This window comes from Amia ocellicauda, chromosome 21 (assembly GCF_036373705.1).
Source record: "Amia ocellicauda isolate fAmiCal2 chromosome 21, fAmiCal2.hap1, whole genome shotgun sequence".
NCBI classification, from domain to species: Eukaryota; Metazoa; Chordata; class Actinopteri; order Amiiformes; family Amiidae; genus Amia; species Amia ocellicauda.
The window spans coordinates 5,785,304-5,808,996 of NC_089870.1; the positions used below are offsets into that span (position 1 = coordinate 5,785,304).

Here is a 23,693-nt window from a genome sequence, read left to right on the forward strand (position 1 = left end):
GCTGTGTCCTCCTCAGCAGAAATAAATGCAGCTAACGGTAATGGCTTATCTGATTTGTTTGTGTCCAGCGGTGTACTCGTATTTTGTCCTTTTAGAAATGGGAATGTCAACTCATTATCCTGGCCTTGAAGGGGATCGATTGCCTGGGACAAAGGGCATTGAACCAGGGCGACAGGAAGTCATGTTTTTTCCCCAATGCCAGTAGCTTCGGTGTCAGTACTGGTGTAACCATGTTTGTTTTAATTTTTCAACTTTGATTATTTATTTACTTGAACTGTATATAGCTATCAAGGTATGCATGATTATAATAGGCTTGGTAATGGCCGATCTGGAAAGGTTACAATTAGCCTGGATATGGTTGAACTAACATTAAACCGAGGTGCTTGTGTTCTGATCTGTTGTATTGGCTATTATAAAAGTGTCCACCCCACAAAAACACGGTAGATGTCATTTAAGCCTTAGTTAGTTTGTGTTTGCAGTAAGCTTAAGGTTAGCCCTGCTATATTGCTAAAACCAGAAGGGAAAAAGTGAGTAACAGAAGAACTGCAGGACACATGAAGGTGACATAATGCAGCTTACTTAGGGCTCGAACACTGTTTATTTCAAGCACATATTCTCCATCCAAGCAGGTCTGTTATTCATCCCAATGGCAGGTTACTTTTTCCCCTTCCTTCTATTTGCAGAACGTGACAGCGCAGAGGGGAATGAACTCCAGCTCTGTGTGTATTTTTAGCTGTGGCACATGTACAGTAGTCAATAGTAAACAAGACTGAACTAAAATAAAATCACAAAATCCCAGCAAGTGTCCAATGAGGAAAGAAGATTGACAGAGCATATACCTTGTGCCTGTTACACTCTGAGTATCTTCAGGATTTGGTTAGAGTGGACATTTTTTCAGTGCTCACGTTCCTTGCGGAAGCCACAGACAGAGTTGTTGACCTGTCGGGCCCTCGTCTGTTGTTGCCATTGTTCTTTTCCTTTCTGTTCCGTGACAGCTGACACTAATCCTTAACCGATATAAACAGACGGGAAAGCTCTTCAGTTCATTCAGGCGGAGAAGATGTTCTACGAAGTAGCACTAATAGACCTCGCCGCTCACCAGGAGAGCCCAGGCAAGTTTGTGCTTTATTGTATATTGATACCACTGTGTGTGTAATGTGTATTTACTCAAATGTGACCTGTAATGTGTGAGAATGTGTGAGATACTTCTGGTTTGAATTAAGTAGTAAAATATATACTGTGAGTTCTTGTATTGTTTTCTTGTTTATATATACATTTTTTGGGGAAAATAAGCAACCCTCAGTGAAGTGTCTTGACCTATCTAAATCTGTTGTTTTATATATCGATATATATAGTTTTTTAATGTTTTGAATCTCTATTTCAAACTTGTGCTGAGTTCTAGGGCATTTACTTCTCAGCTTGTCCATAGTAGAGGCCAAATATGATGGACAGAAGTGCAGGCTGACATTTCACTGTGTGCAGTGGGTGAAATAGTAAGGTGATTCAGACGCTAAAATAAAACTTCTTCCCTGAATCGTGATGCTGTGATGAAGATGTTTCACTGTGGTGAGTCATATGGCTTAGAGCTCAGAGTGAGAGATGAGACAGGTTTTCATTTTAGGATACAGCAGGCATACTATTGCAGATCAATACGGTCCCTTCAAGAGAAGTTCTATAGTGCTGGGGACCTCGACAAGTGTATTTGTGTTTTTCTACATTGTTCTCAAAAAGTGTAGCCATATGTCCATCATTTGGTATAGCTGCAGTTTATTATATACATCTTAAAAATATGACTGATGTAAGATTGAACTAGTGTCATTGATTAACACTGAATTCTATGTTCAACCATTTTTTCATCACCTCCCAGATGGTCTGAAGGCCTCTGAACTCTGTAAATCCTCAAAACCAGACTAGTAGGCCAGATTAGGTCAGAACTTTAATCTATTGTCTACCTGCTTAGAGCTAACTACTAACATGACCTGAATAGCTGTTATTTTTCTGCATATAAATGAAAAGGTATTTGGCACAAAACTGAGTACAGGAGTGTATCAGCAGGTGGTCCAAAATGTTTATTTTAATATGGCTCTTAGTGAGATGAAGATAAGCATTAAAACATTTCATATTCCAGTGCACAGCAGATTTTAAGTTTTTAACTAATTATGTTTCCAAAGGTGTGGAGCAGAACACATCAGACAATTTAGAAGTATACCTGCATCCCATAATAAACACTCCAAAATACGCCAGCAATTTAGTATAGCTCCTGCTCCAAGCAACCCTGTTTCAGCCTCCAAACTGCTAGCCAGTATTACAGTAGGAAATGGAAATCTTGTGAGGTACTTCCTTTCCAGTTTCCTTCACTTTCCTCCTGTTATCAAGGGAGAAATAAAAAAAGCCATTGTTATTTTTCTCACCCTGATGTGTTGACATTTGCAGCTAACTCACTTGTTATTAACGCACAGCTGACTTTGATCGTTTTATTCAAGAGTTAGTCCTTAATTAAACAGTATCCCTTTATAATATCAATGAATTTCGGATTTTGGTGGATTAAAAAAAAAAAAAAAAAGGAAAGGAGTGAGTATCCACATGAGAGTGTGATTAATGGCCTGGTACGGCCTGTCACTGGATTTCTTTTCGCCAGAATTCTGCTGACACAGCGCCCTCGCATCTGCGTAAATCCAGCAGCCCAGACCGTTGGGAAGAAAAATGCCCCTTGCCTGCATTATCTGATTAGGAGATGCAAAGCGCTATGGAAACACGACGGCCTCTGATTCAGCACTTCTGTACCCGAGCAGCTCCAGCACATTTGTGCCTCTCTCCCCCCCCCCACTCTCTCTCCCAAGGTTATGACTCATACGCAGTATGGTGTGTTATGAAAGGGGAACAACAGAGTACGGCATCACTTTGTGGGACTGCACCTGGCAAAATTGTGTTTTTTTTTATGTTTATTTTTTATTCGGAAGCTTTGTTTTTTTTGTTTTTTTCCTCGTTCTTTTTTTTCTTCTCCTCCTGAGTTTAAGGTTTACTTGAGGTGGCCAAATGCCCATGTTTGGGATCTAGTTTCCTGGCCCTCGGAAGGAGTGCTGGTTGATGACTGATTCTGATTACACTCTCTTTGACAGGCCCTCCTGAAGTAGCACAGCAGGGTGAAGGAGCATGGGACTCTGTCGAGGATCTGTCGGCGCAGGCCTCCCAAGCCAGGGACTATGAGAACCTAGCCCAGCTTTGCATCATGAGTAAAAGGTAGGCCCCTGATTTCGGGAGGGGATTTAATCTGAAATGGATTCTTCTTTTCACTGCACATCTCCTCTCTCTAATCTGTTTCTCACCTTCTCAAGAGTACTTACGCCTAGCAATTTCATACCAGGCTGCTTTTGTGGGCTTGTATCTTAGCATCTGAGATAAGACTGCAAGCAGTTGGATTATGGCTCTTTTCTTTTTCTTTCTTTGTTTTTTTTTTAAAGCCCAATACGTTATTGATATGGGGTGATTGAAGATGAGCAGCTCCTCCAGACACAATAATTAACTCTACAGATGTGATCAATACAGTGCAATAATTGGCATTGCTACATTTGTGTGCGTGGGGGGATGTTGGAGGGTTATGCATGGGGGGCATCTGTGGATTTTGTTGTGTTTTTAATTTACTGTTCAGTCAGAAATTGTAGTGTGTTTGCTGTTCCAGTATTAGCCTATATTATCGAGTAACAATGGAAACCTTCCTATGGTGCAGTGCATTTAATTTACTGGTGCTCCTGTTGTTTGCTAGAAAGGTCAATGTGGAGATTGTGTTGCTGTTGTTGTTTTGGTTCCTCTGCCTGGACATTGATATATTTTTATGTACGGTGACAAAGTGGGCTAGCAAAATTGAATATGTTTATTACACGTTGTGTGTTGGAAGCTTTTCTTCTTTAAAATACCATTACTGGTTTGATTATATATAGAAATAAGGATGTATACACCTTATACACAAAGAAAAAGAGAGTGCCAATTTCCTGTATAGCCTATAAGGCTGCAATGTCTATGTATCATTAACCGTATGCAAAATAAGCACTTTAATGTATTTGAAGACTAGCAAGAGAGAAAACAAACACCACTTTTTATAGTGAGTCAGGTGTTACAGGAACACTGGAATCCGGTGTCTATTTTCATTGGTCTACACTTGATGCAATAACTCATTAAGCAAAAACAAAGATAAGAAAGGAAAATAAATTGAACTTAAAACATGTATTTAAGTCTTCTCTTTCCATTCTGCTTGTAGCATTTAATTTAATTGCTTGGGGTGAAGAAATGTAAAGATATATATAATATATTCTTTCCCATTATTTCTGTTACTGCATGTTAAAATCGTTTAAATGTTATTTTGTAAGACAGTCTGCTTTTTCCATCCATCATCTCAATCTCTGTATTTTCAAGAATACCATAGTTATTCTGAGGAGCCATTGATAGTATGTTTTCTTTATCGGACAATAAAAAGCCTCTATATAAGAGGCTATACAGAGGCTATATTAAACATTTATATATGTATTTAGAATAGTTTTGGTAACACTTTATATTATACTATCATTATTAAATGATTGATTGGTAAATTGTTTATAAAAAGTCAGGAATGTCATTTGTAAATGATCAGTTAACCTATATAAGATATGATTTATCATAACTAATAAAGACATTTTATTAAAGAAAAAAATAAATCATATTTTATAAAGGTTTATTGATAGTTTATAAATGTAATTGTTAATGGTTCCTAACCATTAGAAACAATTCCTAAAGTTTATTCAATAACTATATACAACATACAAACAGATGTGTTTGTATGCTGTTTCAAATAGATTTGGGGTTTCACACTGTCTGTTTTCTCACTGAGATCATGGGTATCTGGCAGATTATAAAAACAGAATTAGTGCAATGGGCAGGGAGGTCACTGCTTTTGTGTTTCTTTGTTTTCTACTTCATTGGCCTTTTATGAAGGTGCTCTCTCTTTAACTATGCTAGTAAGTAGTCATATGGTTGCAGTAGCACTGTAGTTTGGTTCAGGTCTGGGGCTGGACACAAGAAATATGCCAGACATAACTGTTTATATAACTTAATTTGTCATGTGCAGAATGTCTCTTACTGTATAAGAGATGTCAGCTCACACACCATAAAACACAGTGCAGCCGGTGAAAACATGTCAGGACTGCCCCCCAAAGCATTAGCATATAGAAAAGTGAATAATAGGGTTTTTCCATTTTACAGATTAATTTTTTACGAAATAAAATACAAACAAAGCTATGTGCAGATAGTCTTTTATACAGTAAGCCAGATGTATACTGCAGTTTTTAAACAATTCCCTGTGATGGATAACTGTCTTGTAAATAATCCTGATCAATGATGATGGTAAAGCAAAGTTTTCCTATCGAAGACAGACATGTCCCCGGACCTTAGGAGTCCTCGGAGTGCAGCTATCAGATACCCTGGCACACTTCAAACAGGACACTCGATTCCCTTCTATTACTTATTTAAGATGATATGGTTTGGAACAGTAGCAGTTACATCTGTAGCACTAAATACAGCTTGCTCCACATTTTTAAGTACACGCGGAGGTGATGGTTGACCTCCATGCAGTGCACACAGGCAGAGAGCGACGCTACTCTGGAGGATATGGCACGGGCCCCTCGGCGACACCTGACTCCGCTCCCTCACCGTGTTTGTAACAGTCGCCATGCTGCCAGGTCACATCGCTGCCACTTGGCACCAGGCTGACATTTCCATTGACTTCATTTTGTGTCCGGATACCTATCCTCTCTGCCTACAGCCTGAGAATCACTGCTTATCTGGGCTAGATTTGTTACCCAGAGCTGTCCAAACAGGAAAACAAGACCCTGGCAATGTAGGTGACCCAATTTGTCTTAATTGAGCCGCCGTGGTATTCGTCAGCTATTGTTCCTTATACAGAACACAAAGGAGCTATGACTTTCCATCGCTGACCATTTTCTTTTCCCTTTTTAAATGGAAAATTGCCCCAATTAACAGTATCTCACCTGAATGATACTGTGATTTCATGTCTTCTTTGTTGCGCATCCAAATTGCTCTAAAAATATTAAATGAAACCTGTTATTCTGTTAATACTGACACATAAAGCAAAGGTATGATTACTATGTATAATAATAATATAATCATTACCCAAGTCAATTGTGCTTATGGCTATTGCAAATTTATTGTGAAGGGGCAGAGTGTTGCACTGCCTAAGACTGCCTATAAAATGTAGCCCCATAAGCCCAGGACACAGGAGCTATTATGTACACCATTGTGAGCCTTGGTGGTTTGCTTAGGATAATACATTTAAAGTATTGGGTGAGAATATTTTCTCAGAGTCTCAAACCTGAGCAGACAAAGTAAATCGAAGGCTTTTTCATGGTTTCACTTAAAAAAGGCAAACTAAAAGCATACAGTGGGGGAAAAAAGTATTTGATCCCCTGCTGATTTTGTACATTTGCCCACTGACAAAGAAATGATCAGTCTATAATTTTAATGGTAGGTGTATTTTAACAGTGAGAGACAGAATAACAACAACAAAATCCAGAAAAATGCATTTCAAAAAAGTTATAAATTGATTTGCATGTTAATGAGGGAAATAAGTATTTGACCCCTTCGACTTGGTGGCAAAACCCTTGTTGGCAATCACAGAGGTCAGACGTTTCTTGTAGTTGGCCACCAGGTTTGCACACATCTCAGGAGGGATTTTGTCCCACTCCTCTTTGCAGATCCTCTCCAAGTCATTAAGGTTTGGCAACTCGAACCTTCAGCTCCCTCCACAGATTTTCTATGGAATTAAGGTCTGGAGACTGGCTAGGCCACTCCAGGACCTTAATGTGCTTCTCCTTGAGCCACTCCTTTGTTGCCTTGGCTGTGGGTTTTGGGTCATTGTCATGCTGGAATACCCATCCACGACCCATTTTCAATGCCCTGGCTGAGGGAAGGAGGTTCTCACCCAAGATTTGACGGTACATGGCCCCGTCCATCGTCCCTTTGTTGCGGTGCAGTTGTCCTGTCTCCTTAGCAGAAAAACACCCCCAAAGCATAATGTTTCCACCTCCATGTTTGACGGTGGGGATGGTGTTCTTGGGGTCATTCCTCCTCCTCCAAACACGGCGAGTTGAGTTGATGCCAAAGAGCTCGATTTTGGTCTCATTTGACTACAACACTTTCACCCAGTTTTCCTCTGAATCATTCAGATGTTCATTGGCAAACTTCAGACGGGCCTGTACATGTGCTTTCTTGAGCAGGGGGACCTTGCGGGCGCTGCAGGATTTCAGTCCTTCACGGCGTAGTGTGTTACCAATTGTTCTCTTGGTGACTATGGTCCCAGCTGCCTTGAGATCATTAACAAGATCCTCCCATGTAGTTCTGGGCTGATTCCTCACTGTTCTCATGATCATTGAAACTCCACGAGGTGAGATCTTGCATGGAGCCCCAGACCGAGGGAGACTGACAGTTATTTTGTGTTTCTTCCATTTGCGAATAATCGCACCAATTGTTGTCACCTTCTCACCAAGCTGCTTGGCGATGGACTTGTAGCCCATTCCAGCCTTGTGTAGGTCTACAATCTTGTCCCTGACATCCTTGGACAGCTCTTTGGTCTTGGCCATGGTGGAGAGTTTGGAATCTGATTGATTGATTGCTTCTGTGGACAGGTGTCTTTTATACAGGTAACGAGCTGAGATTAGGAGCACTCTCTTAAAGGGAGTGCTCCTAATCTCAGCTCGTTACCTGTATAAAAGACACCTGTCCACAGAAGCAATCAATCAATCAGATTCCAAACTCTCCACCATTCTGTCTATTCTGTCTATTCTGTCTCTCACTGTTAAAATACACCTACCATTAAAATTATAGACTGATCATTTCAAAATCAGCAGGAGATCAAATACTTTTTTCCCTCACTGTATTTCTATTCCCAGGATAGTTTTGAATTCAAGTAGAACAGATTTTCAGTTTTTTTGTGTTTTTTTGTAGGGGTGGAGGGGTGTCTCTCTCCTTAGAAATTGGAAGATAAGTACACATTATGAAAGAAATGTCTACGCTGAAATCGAAAGGTCACCCTTGACATATTGTCTAGGTTAGCAATTCGATTTTAATCCCTGCGACTCAACCGTTCTTCAAAACAAGAAGGGGATCAGGGGATTTTTTTCATGTATTTATTTAATGTGTAGAGCCAAATCGTTTTTAACGCACAATCTGGAATGCCTTAATTGTTACATTTCAATAGTATCCTGAACGAAAGAAGTGAGTTTGGGGGTATTTGTAGCTCTTGTGGTGACTTTTTAAATATTTCTGACATTCTGACACCACCCAGCCTGTCAGTGTGTGAAGTAATGCCTAATCTTCGGCACATTTTGGGCAGGAGTCAGTCTTGACAGCAGTGAAATATTTAGTGGTCCTTAATCACTCTTGGCAGAGGAAGGAGATAGGTGTTGAACTGGCTTCCCCATCTGCTGAGAGAGAGCGGGGGTTACAGTCCTGCAGCTTATGCCCATATGTCAACAGCACGGTGGGGTCATGGGCCACGTGTTGGAAAAAAGCCTGTCTTCACAGAGCACTGACCTTCTGTGACTGCCTCCCAACCATCAAGCAGGAGGCCAAAAAAATACCCTGCGCACGTGTCCCCAGTCAGCCTAGGACAGCGGCTCGGGGCATACACACTGAAACAGGAACGCCCCGGTAAATATTACAGCTGGAGGAACCAACCATGACCTTCATAAACAAACTGAACATGTTAACGTTAACGTAAGAGAAGAGGCAATGTCTGTGTGACAAGCTGCCAAGCACAAGCTAACTTTTTTCTTTATTCTCTTGCTTCCAGGCCTCATCTTGCTCTAGAGTACAGTGGAAAGGTATGTAGAACTTCTTTTAGGTCTTAAGATATCAGTGATTTCAAGACATCCTTTAAAATGAAGGTGCTTTGAACAATAGTTTTCAAGAATCACTGATTTCTCCTCCTGGGAGACAGTTATTTTGTCACATATTTCTAGAGTATAACTGGTACATTAGGACTGCCCATGTCCTTTTGTGATGTATTTCAAGAAATCTTGTTTTTGAACACAATCAAAAGTGATTAAGTAGTAACATTTTATCACAGCGTAATTAAGTTGTTTAATTAAATACTTAATTATTGTGTAATCAGTCTGAGCTGTGATTTGATTCAGGTTTTTTTTTCTTTCTTTCTTGCTTGGTTCAGGCAACTAAAATTAGGCAGAAAGCATTTGGTAATGACCACCCAATTACTGCAAGGAGCCTCGAGCTGCTGGCTTCAGTCTATGCGGAAATCGGAAAGACAGAGTATTCAGGTAAGCAGATGTCAGCTTTCCTTAATTCAGCTTTAATTTACCAGCTGAAGGAGAGCTGGACGAGACCACGGCCTGCACCAGTGAAGAGTTATAGCTTTGGGATGTGAAGCAATTAGCTCTCATTAATGTATCTACACATTGTACAAGGAGAAAGTTATCTGCTTAAACTGCTTAGTTATACACAATTATTTTAAGGAGTTCCCTTCTGTGTGTTTGTGTCAAAAAGTGTATTTGAGGCACTTGTCAAGAGAGGAATAATGGTGGAAGTGAAGGATACACTACAACGTTGACTAGTGTAGATGGTAGACACATATTTCAGCTTTGTGTGTGTGTGTTGGCTCTGTATCAGCTGCAAAAAAAAGTCTCACATGAGTTTGGGATGTGAAAAAGTGTCTACTTTTGCTGCACAGACATTACCAGCCGAAAACACTTCAGAATTCGTAGTTCTAGGGGCAGCAGTACTGTACATCAATATCAGAAGACAGTGTTAGAATCCACACAACCACTGTATTTACAAATATAATATTTAATTTTACCAAACTAAAACTTTCTGGAAAGCAAAGTATTTCTGTGGAATCCTACTTGGATTGTCTGTGCATATCACGGGCAAAGGTGTCTGATGTTTGTGTTTCTCTCAGCTAGAACGCACTCGAGGAAGTAGAGCGTGCAACTACACAGTCTCCTGCAGGGCGCACACCTTGAGCTATCACTGTAAATATTGCAGCGTATGGTTGGCTGTTACCAAGGCCGGGTGTTAGTCTCTCTTTAGGATTTAGATGTCTTTCACAAGGACAGAGTGAAAACTCACGTCTCTGCTGTGGTATGAGAATGTTGCATGACCACGGGGATACGGTGACATGAACCCTGTTTGCCCAATGTAGAGTCCAGGACCAGCTGTTGGGGTCCAGTTTCTCATTATTGTATGGTTGTAAGGCCATCAGCACACACCACACATATCTTGTCTTCCTTCTGTAGAACTGGAGAAATCAACCTTTTCATGGTCAAGGAATTGAGAGAAAGCAGGCTCCGAATGCTGTCTGCTTAGGCCCATGATTTCCTTTGCTTCCACAGATGCATTAGGACAGTATATGTCAGCACTTTCCAAGACTTTCACCACCACTGACTCATTCAGCGATGCTCTTAATGGTGTTCCCCCAGCAAAGAGCGAGGATCGCTTGGACGTGAGGCTTCAGCACCAAAAGGAAGTCCTCCCTCCACCAGAAGTCGTAAACCACAAGGTAGATCTCATATCTAAGGCTTTTTATTTGTTGGATAAAACAGGAAATGTATTTTTAGGTGCAGTGAGAAACAGTCAGGGGCCAAATACACAGAAGGTCTTCATTAGACCATTCATACACTGGAATCTCTTGCATTTTTGGGCAATTTTAGTTGCATTGTATCCTTTTTTGTTTTCTTTAACAAAGTTTTACTATTTAATATTAGTTTTAATATATGTCATTCTTCACCTTGTTAAGAGTTCTAGTACTAGTGCCTGTAATCTCACTGCTGTCTGAGTGAAGACTGACCCTCAAATTTGCCTTCACTCGGTATGTAGGATCTGGTTTATACATTATTTGAATCTAGGGAAATTTCACCCAAACTGCTTGTACTGTGAACTATGAGGTCAGCCTTACCTAGTTAGAAAAATCATGGCCTATTCTTTGTTTTTTCCAACAGAATGGCATTCCTACAACGTGTACATTCCCAACCTCTATCCTGAGGAAGAGGTCAAACTTAAGCAGCCATGACGGCGAGGCAACGCACAGAAAGAGGTCAGAGCGCAGGGTTCGCTTCAGGGACCCCGAGATCATCGTTCACAGTAAGTTCTGAGATCGGGTCTAAAAATCATTCCACAGCATATTATATCCCTGCAGATGGTATCCCAGCTGCACCGCATAACAAATCTGTGAAAAGACTTGTAAAACAAAATGCTGAATGTGCTCAGATGAGGAAATGTTTAGAGCAATTAAGTCCCGGAGAGATTAAGATGAAACTAAAACAATAAAAGCCCTGGACTGCTGTGACACAGAAGAACAGGAAAAAAAAGTGAAATCTGTCCTATTAAAATAATAAGTTGTTCAATTAAGGAACACACAGAGAACAAAAACGGTAATTCTCTTGAGTACTATAGTTTTAGACTTAGAGTAAGCACCTCAGGAACAAATCTACATATGTGATTTGCATGAACAATAACACATGCTCTGAGGCCTATAATATGTTCTACTTTATTACAGCAGTAATGTGTGTGTGTTCACTAGTCTACACAGTCACGATAATTGTTTAAAGCTTTTGTGGTGGAGCCTTGCAAGTCTTAAACTCCCTTTCATCTGTCTAATTTTCAGACATTCCTTACTATGATTGTTTACTAGGTAAGTGCAAATAGCCTGAAAGAGAATGCACTGACTGCATGCAGCGTGTCACTTGTCTTCATCAATTAAAACTGTCAAAACTGTTTGTATTATTCATGCTGCTACAAGCATGATCTTAGAAAAAAATAATAATTTCTAGCCGCCTCCAGCAGCCCTACTTTTTTATTTGTATGTGTTCTAAAGCTGATTTGTTTAAATTGTACACATTAAAGGAAAACAGAGCCCTTTTCTTTTTAATCGTACATGTAATTTATCAGAATGTGCCAGAGGGGAAGCAACAAAACATCAGGAAATCTGTAATATGACAAAGGAGTACTAATTCAGATTATCTCTGAGGTGCTGGCTGTAACCAATAAGAGTTTGCTGTGAAGTTAATACCACAAAATGTGATGATGTGCTTTAAAATGGTACTGGAACAACTTGGAGCTAAAATATTATGACAGCTTGTGGCGTTTGGAAATTACTTCTGATCTAGCTTAGATAGGATGTTTTATTTAATATGCTTCAAGCTTATTTTTATCTTCTTTTTTGGGGGGTCAGGGGGGTTGATTATTTGGTACTGAAGCACTGACTATTAGCAAATGCATATATTTTTAAATATCCACTTGAAACTTCACCATTTGTCTCCGCTCATAATTAAAACAATGAATTAAAAAGAAATGAAAGCAGTAACAGAAGTGGTCTAATAAAATCAGGATAAGGTGGAATAAACTCCCTTTAATTGAAGCTAGTAAGTGCGCTGCTAATAAAAATAACCATCTCTTGTATTATATAAATGATAATTTAGTGCCGGCATGCTCTTCACCATCCGATGAGTTGGTTATTTGTTTGTTACTTGTTCTCCTGGGAGGCGTTTATCTTGTCTTTTTGCAGGGCTGCTGTTTTTGTTGCATAGGGACTGTGCTTTAATGGTGTGTTGTTTTTGCTCTATAACAAGTGACAGCTTATGTGATTTCCCCCCCACACATCCTGCCCCACTTGAAGGGCATATAATGCACCGTTTGCACTTTGCAATTTACTTTGCATCAGTGTTAAGCATTACATGTACACACCATTTTTACAGGTGCATAGCAATTGTCTCGTCATTGTTACTTATAAATGCTTTCTGCAAAATGTATATATTTTTTAAATAATCAGTATTGGTTTTCCAATTTTCGATTGATGAGTTAAACAATTTGACTCCGGCCTTGAAGTTATTTTGAGTTCTTACATCATTAGATCTGAGCATTACAGCACAGCATTGAAATCTAAACTATAACCCTGCTGTATTTGTCACCGAGTCACATTGAAATAGTGTGTGAAGCTCTGACCTGAGGAGTCTGGACAAGAAATTGAATCCTCTGTTGTCAGTCTGGGGCTTCATTTTTAGTTTTTGTTTTGGTGCTGATAGCTGATCAAATGAACCACTAACCTGCACCAAAAGTAGTGTTGTGCTACATTGGGATTTTAGATCTGGGACTGTAGAAAGTATCTTCACAAAGCTGAGTGTATGTATATGTATTACTTCATTTAAATATTTATAAATGCATTATACATATTTAATGTTTTTTTTTTTCTTCCCCTCAGCGTACGACGACTCCAGGAGCAGACCCCACTTTGCTCTGCTGACCTGCATGTTTGTGCTGCTGTCGCTGCTGGGAGCCGTGCTGTTCTGTACGGACAGGCGGAGGCACCTGAGAGCCTGCGAGGAACTGGAATCCATGTTAATTGTCTACTTTGTTCAGGTGAAGCAAGTTCTGTGGGGCTGTTGGATCTGGCTAACAATGCAGTGATAGAAGAAAAGGTTATTAAGCAGAATGGGAGACATCCCAGCCTTGTGTGTGGCTTCTGTCCTACTCAAAGTCTTCAGCAAGCAAGTGGCTTGTTTAAAAGCACTTAATGTACACTGCAAAACTGCAGTTCTGTAATGTTGTGTAAAAATGCACCTTAGAAGGTTCACACTACATAGAGTAAAATATATATACATTTCCAGCTCATTTATTCTGGCACTGTAAACAGGATTTTTGTTAAGCTTATGGCGTGTCAACAGTGTTGACATTTAAAGTGGGTATTTATTTTGTGCTTTCTTATTTTCCTTCTCTGGGTGGGTGGGGTGGTACCATCAACAGGGGAGAATATCACCACCCAATCCAACATCATTGCATTTATTTTTTCTAAAATAGTAACTATTTTATACCTATATTTAACAAGTATTTTATATCTAGAATGTGGATATTTATACCTTAGGAAGTTGTTTTAGAAATAAATTGGCAGATTATTGGAGTGAAAGCTATGCCCAAATTAAAACCAAACAGTACATATACAAAGGAAGATACTACCAATGTGTTCTAAAGGTTATGGGACATTAAATACTTAAAAGGGACAAGCACAACTGTTCAGCACCTTTTTGTAAATTTGAATATCCATTAGCACCAGAAAGCTTCAAAACAGAGTTCAATAAACAGACCAAAAATTAACTCCATGTTTGGATGAACTCAACCTTCATTTGGACCACTGAAATCATTCCTAAATTGTCATCTAAGATACTACACTGGCATAACATAGGAAAAGGATCTTAGAATATGTCAAACAAAAGGACCATTTCCCCCATGTTGATGGTACACTAGTTATTCAGATTCATAGCTTTAAGGAACAGGGACAGAAATATGGTTTTACTTACCTGGCACCAAACTCCCCCAGTCATATCAAGCACAACATTTTGACAGGGAAATGCAGTATAATACTCTGTTATGCATTCATTATTAGCAGCAGCTGTGTCTGAGGATACTTCATATACGACATGATTGTTTAACTCTAAGAATAGACATGATGTTGACATTGGCTTTCTCCATGTATTAATTCATTACCAATATGCCACAAATTGGTTTTCCTAGATGGAAACAAGGGTACCACTCTATGTGTCAGCAAATATCTGAATACATAACTTGCTTTGTTAAATCTGAAATGTTTGGTTCCTGACATTCTTTGCTTGTCTTCCATTCTTTTCTTTTTCCCCAGTTAGTTACTCTGTGTTTTCCTGTTTTGAATCTCAATGATAAACCTTAACACTTTGATACATTATGGAACTATGTAAGGCCTTTTAAAATACTTACACATTCTTAATACAATGAGATTTCAGGCAAGCAAAAACACAACTATTATGGCATGTTTTTCTAACTAAAATAACACAGTGGTGTAAAAGAGCTACAGCCTGGAAAGTAGTGACCACAAAATTGATATACATCACAGTCATTCAATTCACTACATACAACATTTTGACAAGCTAATAATGTTTCTTCTAATGTCCAAAATACATTTTAGCCATTGGGGACAACTGAATCCGACTGTCAACTAAAGCTGCAAAAAGAAAAAACACGTTTTAAATGTATGTCAATGCCTTTAATTTCAGAGCAATAAGAAGACACAAAACACAGCTTTCAATAACATTTTTTTCCAAGTTTCAGGTAAATACTTTCATAGATATAAGGTAGGTGTATCTGGAAGCCTTGCACTTAGAAGCAATACACTGTGACAGTGTAATATCAATAAATACACAAAATACTTCAGAATCGACAATTGCGCCGAAGCTTTTGTTTTTAAGCAACAAAAATATCTCTAGCAAGTTCACATGGTCTGTTTCTCTTTAAAGTGCATACCTTTTTGTTTTTGTATTTCACTGTATTACAATCTGTACATGGTCACTTACAAAAAAAGTGCCTTTATATATTTTTATTATTTTAAAATAAAACTCATTGGAAACTAAATTGAGTAATACACCTCTTCCACATCCCATTGTGAGAGACGGGTACAGGGCTAGAGAAAAGGCTAATGGTGATTCGGATATGGTGCCAGAGGAATGTTCAGTTGAATACCACAAAATAAACTATTCAGTCATGCAGAAACAAGAAAATGTATGACCTGTGAACTACAGCTTAGAGTAGACATTCACTGAGAAATGTTGCACTGGATGAACTCATTACCAAACGACTAAGAAGGCCAAGACAGGAGGAGAAAAAATGGAAAAGTAAACTTTCAACCCCAGTGACCCCAGGGTCATTTCGAAAAATAAATTAGTAAAGTATATAGTTGGTAAATTAATTGATTTCTGAATGCCATGCATGTGGTTACATTTAATCCTTTCTACATGAGGAAAAATCATTGTCGGAGCATTTGAAATGGAAACCTACTCACCAGTACAACACTGTTTGAGAAGTCTTTAATGTACCTGTCGGGTAACAACGGGTTAATTTGGGAAAGTGTCACAGAACAGAAGCCTTTGATCTGACACACAAAACCAGGGATCTATGAAAACTGTTTGAAAGACCTTCACTCGTGTCATTTAAAGAGTAGCTCTTTAAAGTCGATTCCACATCTTAGCAGCCGCCCCTTTTTGAGTACTGCATAGACCAGGGCTACAATGGACAACTGGAACAAAGTCTTAACCTTTGACTGTCTGAGGATCCCTCTTTAAATGAATACTGTGAAGTAGAATCTGTAAACTGATGATTATACAGTTGAACAGCAGTACTCATACAGTCTGATTTGTGCATTGAGCACCATGAAGCTCCATACATTTCTACAGATGGTTTGATGAACGCTGTATATGTTAAATCAAATCAGTGAGTTAAATATTTTGTATCCTTGAATAAGGTTGTCTATTTCATACATCTGGTGCTTTCTTTAAGCATATTTAGGGGTCCAGGAATCCAAGTTAGAACCACTGCCAAACATATGAACAAGAGAGGTCAAAGAAAGCATCTTACCAAGGAGGGATGTGGAAAACCAACGCACTGACAGGCAAGGTGAGAACCAATATGAATAACCAACTGGTTTGGCATTGCTAGAGCAGAAGTTACATGGTCCCACATATTTCTCTAATGGATGAGAAGGACAGAAATGAAACCGTTAGGCTATCGGGTACAATACTGAAATAAGGAATTGAGCACACATGACAAAACCTTTTAGTATGATTGTCCAGATCCTAAGTCCTTTGAAGAGTCTCAGCTTTATATAATTACTTGTGATTACATGTGAAACTGCTAAAGTACACACCACACCTCGCTGCAGCATGCAAAATACTTGGCTCCCATAAAATAGAGAGGGTGGAGTGTATTGCACTTAGGCCTAGCCAACCAGAATGGTGTTTTACTGAGTTTTGCTATTTACAAACTTCCATTCCTTTTTGGTGGGATTGGATGGAGCTAATCAGACATGAAAAATACCAGCATGCACAGGAACAGTCATGCCTTGTATAGTTATCTAGTAAAGGTCAAAATTAGTTATGTGCAGTGCAATTGTGAAATAACTAAATGGATTGTGATTTAATTGCATTTTCTGTTCCATATTATCTACTAGTGAATCATGTTTGCAGCACCCATTGGTGCCCACTGAGCTAGGATCAAAACATGTGCCTTGTGTTGCACTCAGTTCTCATTTGCGCTTCAATACATGCCTTGGGGACAAAGAAAGGACTTTCATTAATAAAAAACAAAATTTACAAATTAGCAACACTTAACAAGGTTTTCCTTAAGCACTTCCTAACACTGCAAAGAGGACCAGGGTTCGAGGTAATGTAAAATGAACTGCTGTTCAAGTTCTAGATCAGAACCAAAGAGCTCTGGATGTCCCTAGGTCACAAACACCCACCGATACAGAGGTTCACTGGAAGTTTATAAGTAACACTGACTCCTGGGGAAGGAATTATGGGGTTGTGGGCAGACGGGGGGCACTTATTAGATCATGCCACTCTTTTCATCCACATCCGAGCCCCGTCTGGAGGACCTCCCCAGCAGGAGCTCCTTCTCGTGGATCAGGCTGTCCAGCAGATCTTCCTGCCGGTAGTTGTGGTAAACTTTGAGGAAGGCCAGGACTGTGATGCCCAGCCACGTCAGCCAGGCAGCCCACAAGCCAAACTGCAAGACAGAAGCGCAGTCATCAAACCCCATCCTCTCCAAATTCACGGTTCTGCACACAGCATTGAGCGGAATAATTACCAACGCCTACTCACTCTTGGTTGGAAAACCAACAAGAACAAAGATGGCAGTTTCAGTTTTTATCTGCTAATGGCTGAGGCCATGTAAAAGATGTATGAATCTAATTTTTTGGATAGTTACTTTGATTCAATCATTGCAATTTCTTTGTCAGGGTAAAACACAAGTCTTACAAATACAAATGAATGTCTCCTTCAACCAGAGGTATTTCCAACTGAATACTATTTGACTTTGGAAACAGATAAAGATCGATTACTTTATTTTGCGATGCTACCTGTGCTATAGCGAACTGATCGTAGAAGGAGGCATTATCCAGCCCCAGTTCCAGGTCTGTGTCTTGTAGATCCTCACAGCTGTTATCACAATTGGAGAGAGAAATGTTGGTTAGTAATTGGGTTGTGAATGACCTAATATTTTGTTTTCGTAGATCAATAAAGGTGATGTAATGTTTACACCAGTAACATGAAAGTTAATTTGAGACTATTTTACATCTACTGTAATCATTAACAAAGCTAATTAAGTTAATGTAATCATTTATGCACAAGGTATAAGCATTGTACCAACACGAGATGCAAAGACTAATGTTCCCTGTAATGATATTTGCTCTCTGTATTGCAAATCAGATGCATGGAAATTGCTTTTCATTGAACATGCGATGTTTACAGCTCCTTAACAGACTTCTGAATATTCAATAACCCTTATCAGTATCAGAACATTTGAAATGTATGCCTAATAAAACACTTACACAGGCCACACACACATAGGAAACTGCAGATTGAACTTCCCCAGCAAAACAATTTAATTAAATCAAGATTTACTCTCAAAAGTCAATGATCACCTGACGAACACTAGGCCTGTAATAGCTGCGCTCACCAGGAGGGTGAAAGGGCCATTTAAAAGCCATAGTGTCCTGTATGTATCAGTGAGAAAATAAAGCAAACCTAAATCAACTACCTACCAGACAATTTCCCAATTCAGTGCACTTCTCAGCAAATTCCCTTGCAGTAGTATAGACTCAAAGGTCAGTGCATCATACATGTAGATCATCATTGCCATCATGGCTGAATGATAACCTGGACAAACTGACTCACTCTCATTGGTATGACTCACTCTCTCCTCAATGCTACAGGGACCCTCAAAGCCTTTTCCTTCTCATGATCCCATCCAATACTTGTTAGTGTCAAATTCAGTCCTTAGTATAAGAACTGTAGCACACAGTTTGATCAAGTCTATCCCTTTATGTAGATTCAGTGCAAGCATGACTTTTCAACATGCAATAAGCACCGGATGTGTGTCGTCTCACTAATCAAGGACATTTTCACTTGATTCAGTGTCATATTATAAATTACATTTCCCTTTTTTATAATATCCAATTTCATAAAATATTTGTGTCAGTCAAAGAAAACTAAAAAGTTGGCATGCATACATATATTTTAGATTATTCTAAGTTAAAACTTAAAGGGGAATATATTAGTTGTTGCCCCTACAGTGATTTATAGTAATCTGTTATTTCATGTTTATTTGACATTACATTTGGAGGCAGCAATTAATGCATGACAAAGTTGAATTGGTGTGCTCTTCTTCATAGCATATTAAATGTGCTTCAAATAGTGCTATTCATATTCAGCTGTAATCGTGGATTATGCAAGTCAATAAAGGCAGAAATCCACATAAAAATCCCACTCCTTTGGGATGCCATTAATTTAGTACAGGCTAAGACTGTGTGTTTGTTTTTAAATACAGTTTGTGCTTATGATCATGTTGACCAGGCCAGTAGACTAATGCATTAACTGGAAATTAATTTATGAAGCAGAGGTTTCAACCAATCTGAAATGGGGAATCAGACATTTAATTCAGTACCTCTGTGTGAGTCCAGTATTGAGATTTAGCTGGTGACTGTCAAAATAAAGTATTTATTTTGTATATTTCACACTTTGTAATAATTAAGCTTGATGTCGTCCCCATGTAACAGATCACTTTTCCCATCGTGTCCGATGCCAACTTCAATTGATAGCTCTTATATATAGCCACCTCCGTGATATAAAATCAATAGTGTGTGCTTAAAGTTACCAAAGTGCTTTAGAAGTGAAGAATTAGTTCATATGAATGCTAAGGAGAGCTACTAACCTGCTTGGCATGCTCCCGTTTTCTGTGATGGCGTCACACCACATATTAAACCCCACGCTGACAATGGTACTGGCCACGAAGATGACAAAAACCACAAAGGAGCTCACCAGCAGATTTATGAAGGCATAAAAGAAGGAGCTGTAATTACAGAAAGATTCAAGGTCAGACAGGGGAGGGAAGGGGAGAAAAAGGCACAACATCAGCAATTTCCCTAATTGTCATTCTCTGGGCAAATGACAGAAAGGAGCAGCCAGACAGTATAATTATCAAAAACATTAAGGATATTTCACAGGAAGAAAATGACAGTATTATGTAAATCAGCAAATACATAAGAGCTGCCATATTTATTTAGTTAGTTAGTTTTTGTACAGATCTTGATTTCTTGTGCTTATGGATTGCGTAGGAGAAAGGCTGTTCCCTTTAACCAGTGAAAATCTGGGGGTGCATGCCATGGGTTGTTCTATTGCATAAGATTGATTTCAAGAATCTGAAAATGATTTTATATGATCTACTGTTATTTTCAATGGATTGCTTTCCCTTCGTTGGCATACATAGATATACATATACAAATTCCCCTAGTTCGGCTTTTGTTTGCCCGATTTGTGCCTCAAAATACAGTTTTGGAATCAATTATGTCATAAACCACAGGCATTCAGCTTCATTTGCGCTCAGTGATGTTTTCAGACCTGCTTCGGTCAAATACAGTAGTTTAGTGCTTGTGCTGTTAACGACATTGCATGAGAGTATTTTTATATATGTAGATGTTCCAGGTAAAAGTAATAAAACGCTGTTAAAATGACAAAGAAGCCCTCCTCCCCCTCTCCACCCCCCTGCCTCCAGCAGGAATGACCAGTCTCTGCAAAATATCCCAGGCCTGATTTAATAGACCCCCCACAGCAATACAACAGGGGTGACTAATCTATGCGAAACTGTAAGGCGAGAGGGACCTCAAACAGCCACCTCTCCCTTTATCACAGCCCTGGAGAATGAATGCCATCCCTGCTGCTCTCACCGCCGGCACTTTTCCTATGGCCACATATTGCTGCTTAAGATAGTGATCTAGCTTGCTTTCCCTAGAGCGCCAAATCTGGGTGGATAAAAGCAATGAAGTGCACGATAATAGTGTAACGACGGGGTCATTTCAATAAGAGAATAAGTAGCATCTTGAGCCAATTCGTGAGACTCACCATTGCATGTACACAATTATTGGACCATGCATTCAGGGGACGCGTTTATATGAACCTGACACTGCACCCGGGTTACAGCGCATATACACGTAAACAGGGGGACTGTAAGAGGAGAGGTTTATCCTAAAGGTACAAATGCAACGTCCAAACCTAAAAGCACACACAAAGCGCACACAAGAAGGGACAGCAGCGTCCAGTCCTAGGATGCAAACTCACTCATCGTGGCCCTTGCAGAGGTAGAACAGGACTCTCCACGCCTGCACTGCGGAGAAGATGAGGGACACTATCCCAACGAAAGTGCTGAAGCGGCACGACGACTCGGGTCCCCATTCCTCCACAATAAACCTCTGCTTCTCCACCGTGATGTTCTCGTTCTGCCACATCCCCCGGGTGAACAGGAGGCATTTCCCTTGGAAGTCATCGCCGTTTTCAGATAACGGCACAACAGCGATAAAGCCGAAGAGAAAAGCCAAGAAATAGAGGATGCACTGGGCAAAGAGAAAATTATCGAGAGCCATTTTTTCTCTCCTGTTGGCATTCAGTCTCAGTGCCCAGTGCAGCCGCGCCTGCGCAGTGAAACACTGACGCATAAGGTACAGCATGTTCTCTGCTCTGTCTTCAGCTGCTGGGTTGTGGTGGTAGACAAGAAATACCAAAAAGCGACTTTCTTCAGCCTTATCTACAGTTTATTTTTAACAGGTTGAAAATGGCAGTCATCCGCTTCTAAATTGCTGCATGGGTTGTTCCATTGCTCTCAATCTTGGGTGAATTTTCTACACAACGTCTTGGTATCAGAAAGAAAAAAAAACCACTTTAAAACAAGAAATACAAGTAATAACATTTTAAAACAAACGAACTTTGATTCATTTGATGTTTCTGCTTCATTGCAAAGTGCAAATCAAGATAAATGCATGTAAAGATAATGTTGCAACCTCATTGATAAAGAATTAACCTGATGACGATGATACTATTATTAATAATGATAAATAATTGTATATTCAATTATTGAAAAAAGATTAAATAAAAATCTAGAATACCTACAAAAAATATGGAGCTGCAACATACTTTCCACTTCAGGACCATGGAGAGCGGTACCGAAGTGGGATTTATTTATTTATTAATGACCTCACCTAAGTATATTATTATTATTATTATTTTGTAAAATGTGAATGTGATTTAATTCTGTAGGAACTGAGGTCTAATATTTTCTGCAATAGTTCCCAAGTGCATCAGTTTAGTTCTGACTGCAGCGGTCATCTTCACTTCTAAGACGTTCTACAGTTTTGAAAAGAAAAATGAGACGCAACTTGTACAAAGTACGGGAACATTTAAGATAATTATCTATAGATACAATTACGTGTTGTTTTGTGATATTTAACCCATGTACATGACAGAAACAATTTGGAGTAACGCATCATCCCTCCCTAGGCATTATATACAAATTTCAGCGAACTGATTATGCCCCCTGTAATGTCTAGAGGCTTTGAATGAATGTGCGCTCAAATATATCGGGATCAAATACAGTGAAACAGTGCCAGACACTTTTCTACTAAATATCTTAGGTTAGGTCAACCTGCATGGTTTTTTGAGGAAACTGAACCTAAACAATTGCAAAGAGCATTATATATATACAAACACTCAACGTATAGGAATAAAGTTTTGGACAGCAAAAGGCCAAGCAGTTAAGAATTCAGAAATCACACCAAGGACAATCACAGTAAAAGATGACCTCAGACATTTACTCATTTAAAGACTGAAATAAGTGGAGGAAATGAAACAGTATGTGTAGATCACCATTAGTTACAGTGTAATAAAGAAACCCTCAAAGCAACAACATCTGGCAACCATCATCCAAATGCCCTTGATTTTTGATAGATCCTGATAAAAAAAAAAAAAGTGATTTCAGAGGTTTGATTTCCCCAGGGAATGCATGTGCCATGTATGCACCTCAATGCTTACGAGTGTGAACTGTATAACTGAGAACATGTGAGAGCTTGTCACACCACATTAAAAGCAAAATGGATAAATAAGATGGTCATAAAAAATAAAGAATGATGTAGACAAAAAATGTACTAATACTTTGGTTCTGGATGCATGTCTACAAGATGGGATTGTAATCTTAACAACTGTGCCCAAGTCTGTTCAATGGCTTTTAATTAAAAAAACACAGCAAACATACCAAAATACTGCTATATTATGACATATAGAGAACAAACTGAGATGTGTTTTTTGGTAATATTCACATTTTACTTCTAAAACTAACAAGGAACTATTTATTTCAGTATTAATATTATATGCTTCCTTTTTAAATGGATGAATGTAGGAATTTAACTCAACATCTGAAGTTAACTACAGTGAGGGAAAAAAGTATTTGATCCCCTGCTGATTTTGTACGTTTGCCCACTGACAAAGAAATGATCAGTCTATAATTTTAATGGTAGGTGTATTTTAACAGTGAGAGACAGAATAACAACAAAAAAAATCCAGAAAAATGCATTTCAAAAAAGTTATACATTGATTTGCATGTTAATGAGGGAAATAAGTATTTGACCCCTTCGACTTGGTGGCAAAACCCTTGTTGGCAATCACAGAGGTCAGACGTTTCTTGTAGTTGGCCACCAGGTTTGCACACATCTCAGGAGGGATTTTGTCCCACTCCTCTTTGCAGATCCTCTCCAAGTCATTAAGGTTTCGAGGCTGACAGATTTTCTATGGGATTAA

At 39.1% G+C, this 23,693-nt stretch overlaps 2 protein-coding genes across 6 annotated transcripts in view; one reads left to right on the top strand and one right to left on the bottom strand.

The window, feature by feature from the left end:
• c21h14orf180 (chromosome 21 C14orf180 homolog) overlaps positions 1-15,432 on the top strand; it is a 51,743-nt gene extending 36,311 nt beyond the window's left edge. For 3 of the 5 annotated variants that reach the window (XM_066694080.1, XM_066694079.1, XM_066694081.1), the window contains 8 exons: positions 1,026-1,112; positions 3,120-3,240; positions 8,837-8,867; positions 9,212-9,320; positions 10,392-10,558; positions 10,998-11,139; positions 11,663-11,689; positions 13,256-15,432. In XM_066694080.1, coding sequence (XP_066550177.1) covers positions 1,026-1,112; positions 3,120-3,240; positions 8,837-8,867; positions 9,212-9,320; positions 10,392-10,558; positions 10,998-11,139; positions 11,663-11,689; positions 13,256-13,461 — 890 coding nt within the window. In that variant the 3' untranslated portion in view covers positions 13,462-15,432. The remainder of the gene's footprint in view (positions 1-1,025; positions 1,113-3,119; positions 3,241-8,836; positions 8,868-9,211; positions 9,321-10,391; positions 10,559-10,997; positions 11,140-11,662; positions 11,690-13,255) is intronic. The other 2 variants (XM_066694083.1, XM_066694082.1) reach the window with 2 other exon arrangements.
• Positions 15,046-21,589, bottom strand: tmem179aa (transmembrane protein 179a, genome duplicate A). The gene is made up of 4 exons (XM_066694084.1): positions 21,189-21,589; positions 19,786-19,923; positions 17,933-18,011; positions 15,046-17,580 (listed from the first exon to the last, which is right to left on the bottom strand). The coding sequence occupies exons 1-4, from the start codon at positions 21,572-21,574 to the stop codon at positions 17,401-17,403; spliced, it is 783 nt and encodes a 260-aa protein (XP_066550181.1). The 5' UTR covers positions 21,575-21,589; the 3' UTR covers positions 15,046-17,400.
• Positions 21,590-23,693: the final 2,104 nt, after the last annotated feature.

Coding starts and splice junctions, on each gene's coding strand:
- tmem179aa (XM_066694084.1), bottom strand. CDS start 21,574: ATGCTGTACCTTATGCGTCAGTGTTTCACTGCGCAGGCGCGGCTGCAC. Junction 19,924..21,188: donor CTCTGCAAGGGCCACGATGA/GTGAGTTTGCAT, acceptor CTGTAATTACAG/CTCCTTCTTTTATGCCTTCA. Junction 17,581..17,932: donor ATCAGTTCGCTATAGCACAG/GTAGCATCGCAA, acceptor TCTGTCTTGCAG/TTTGGCTTGTGGGCTGCCTG.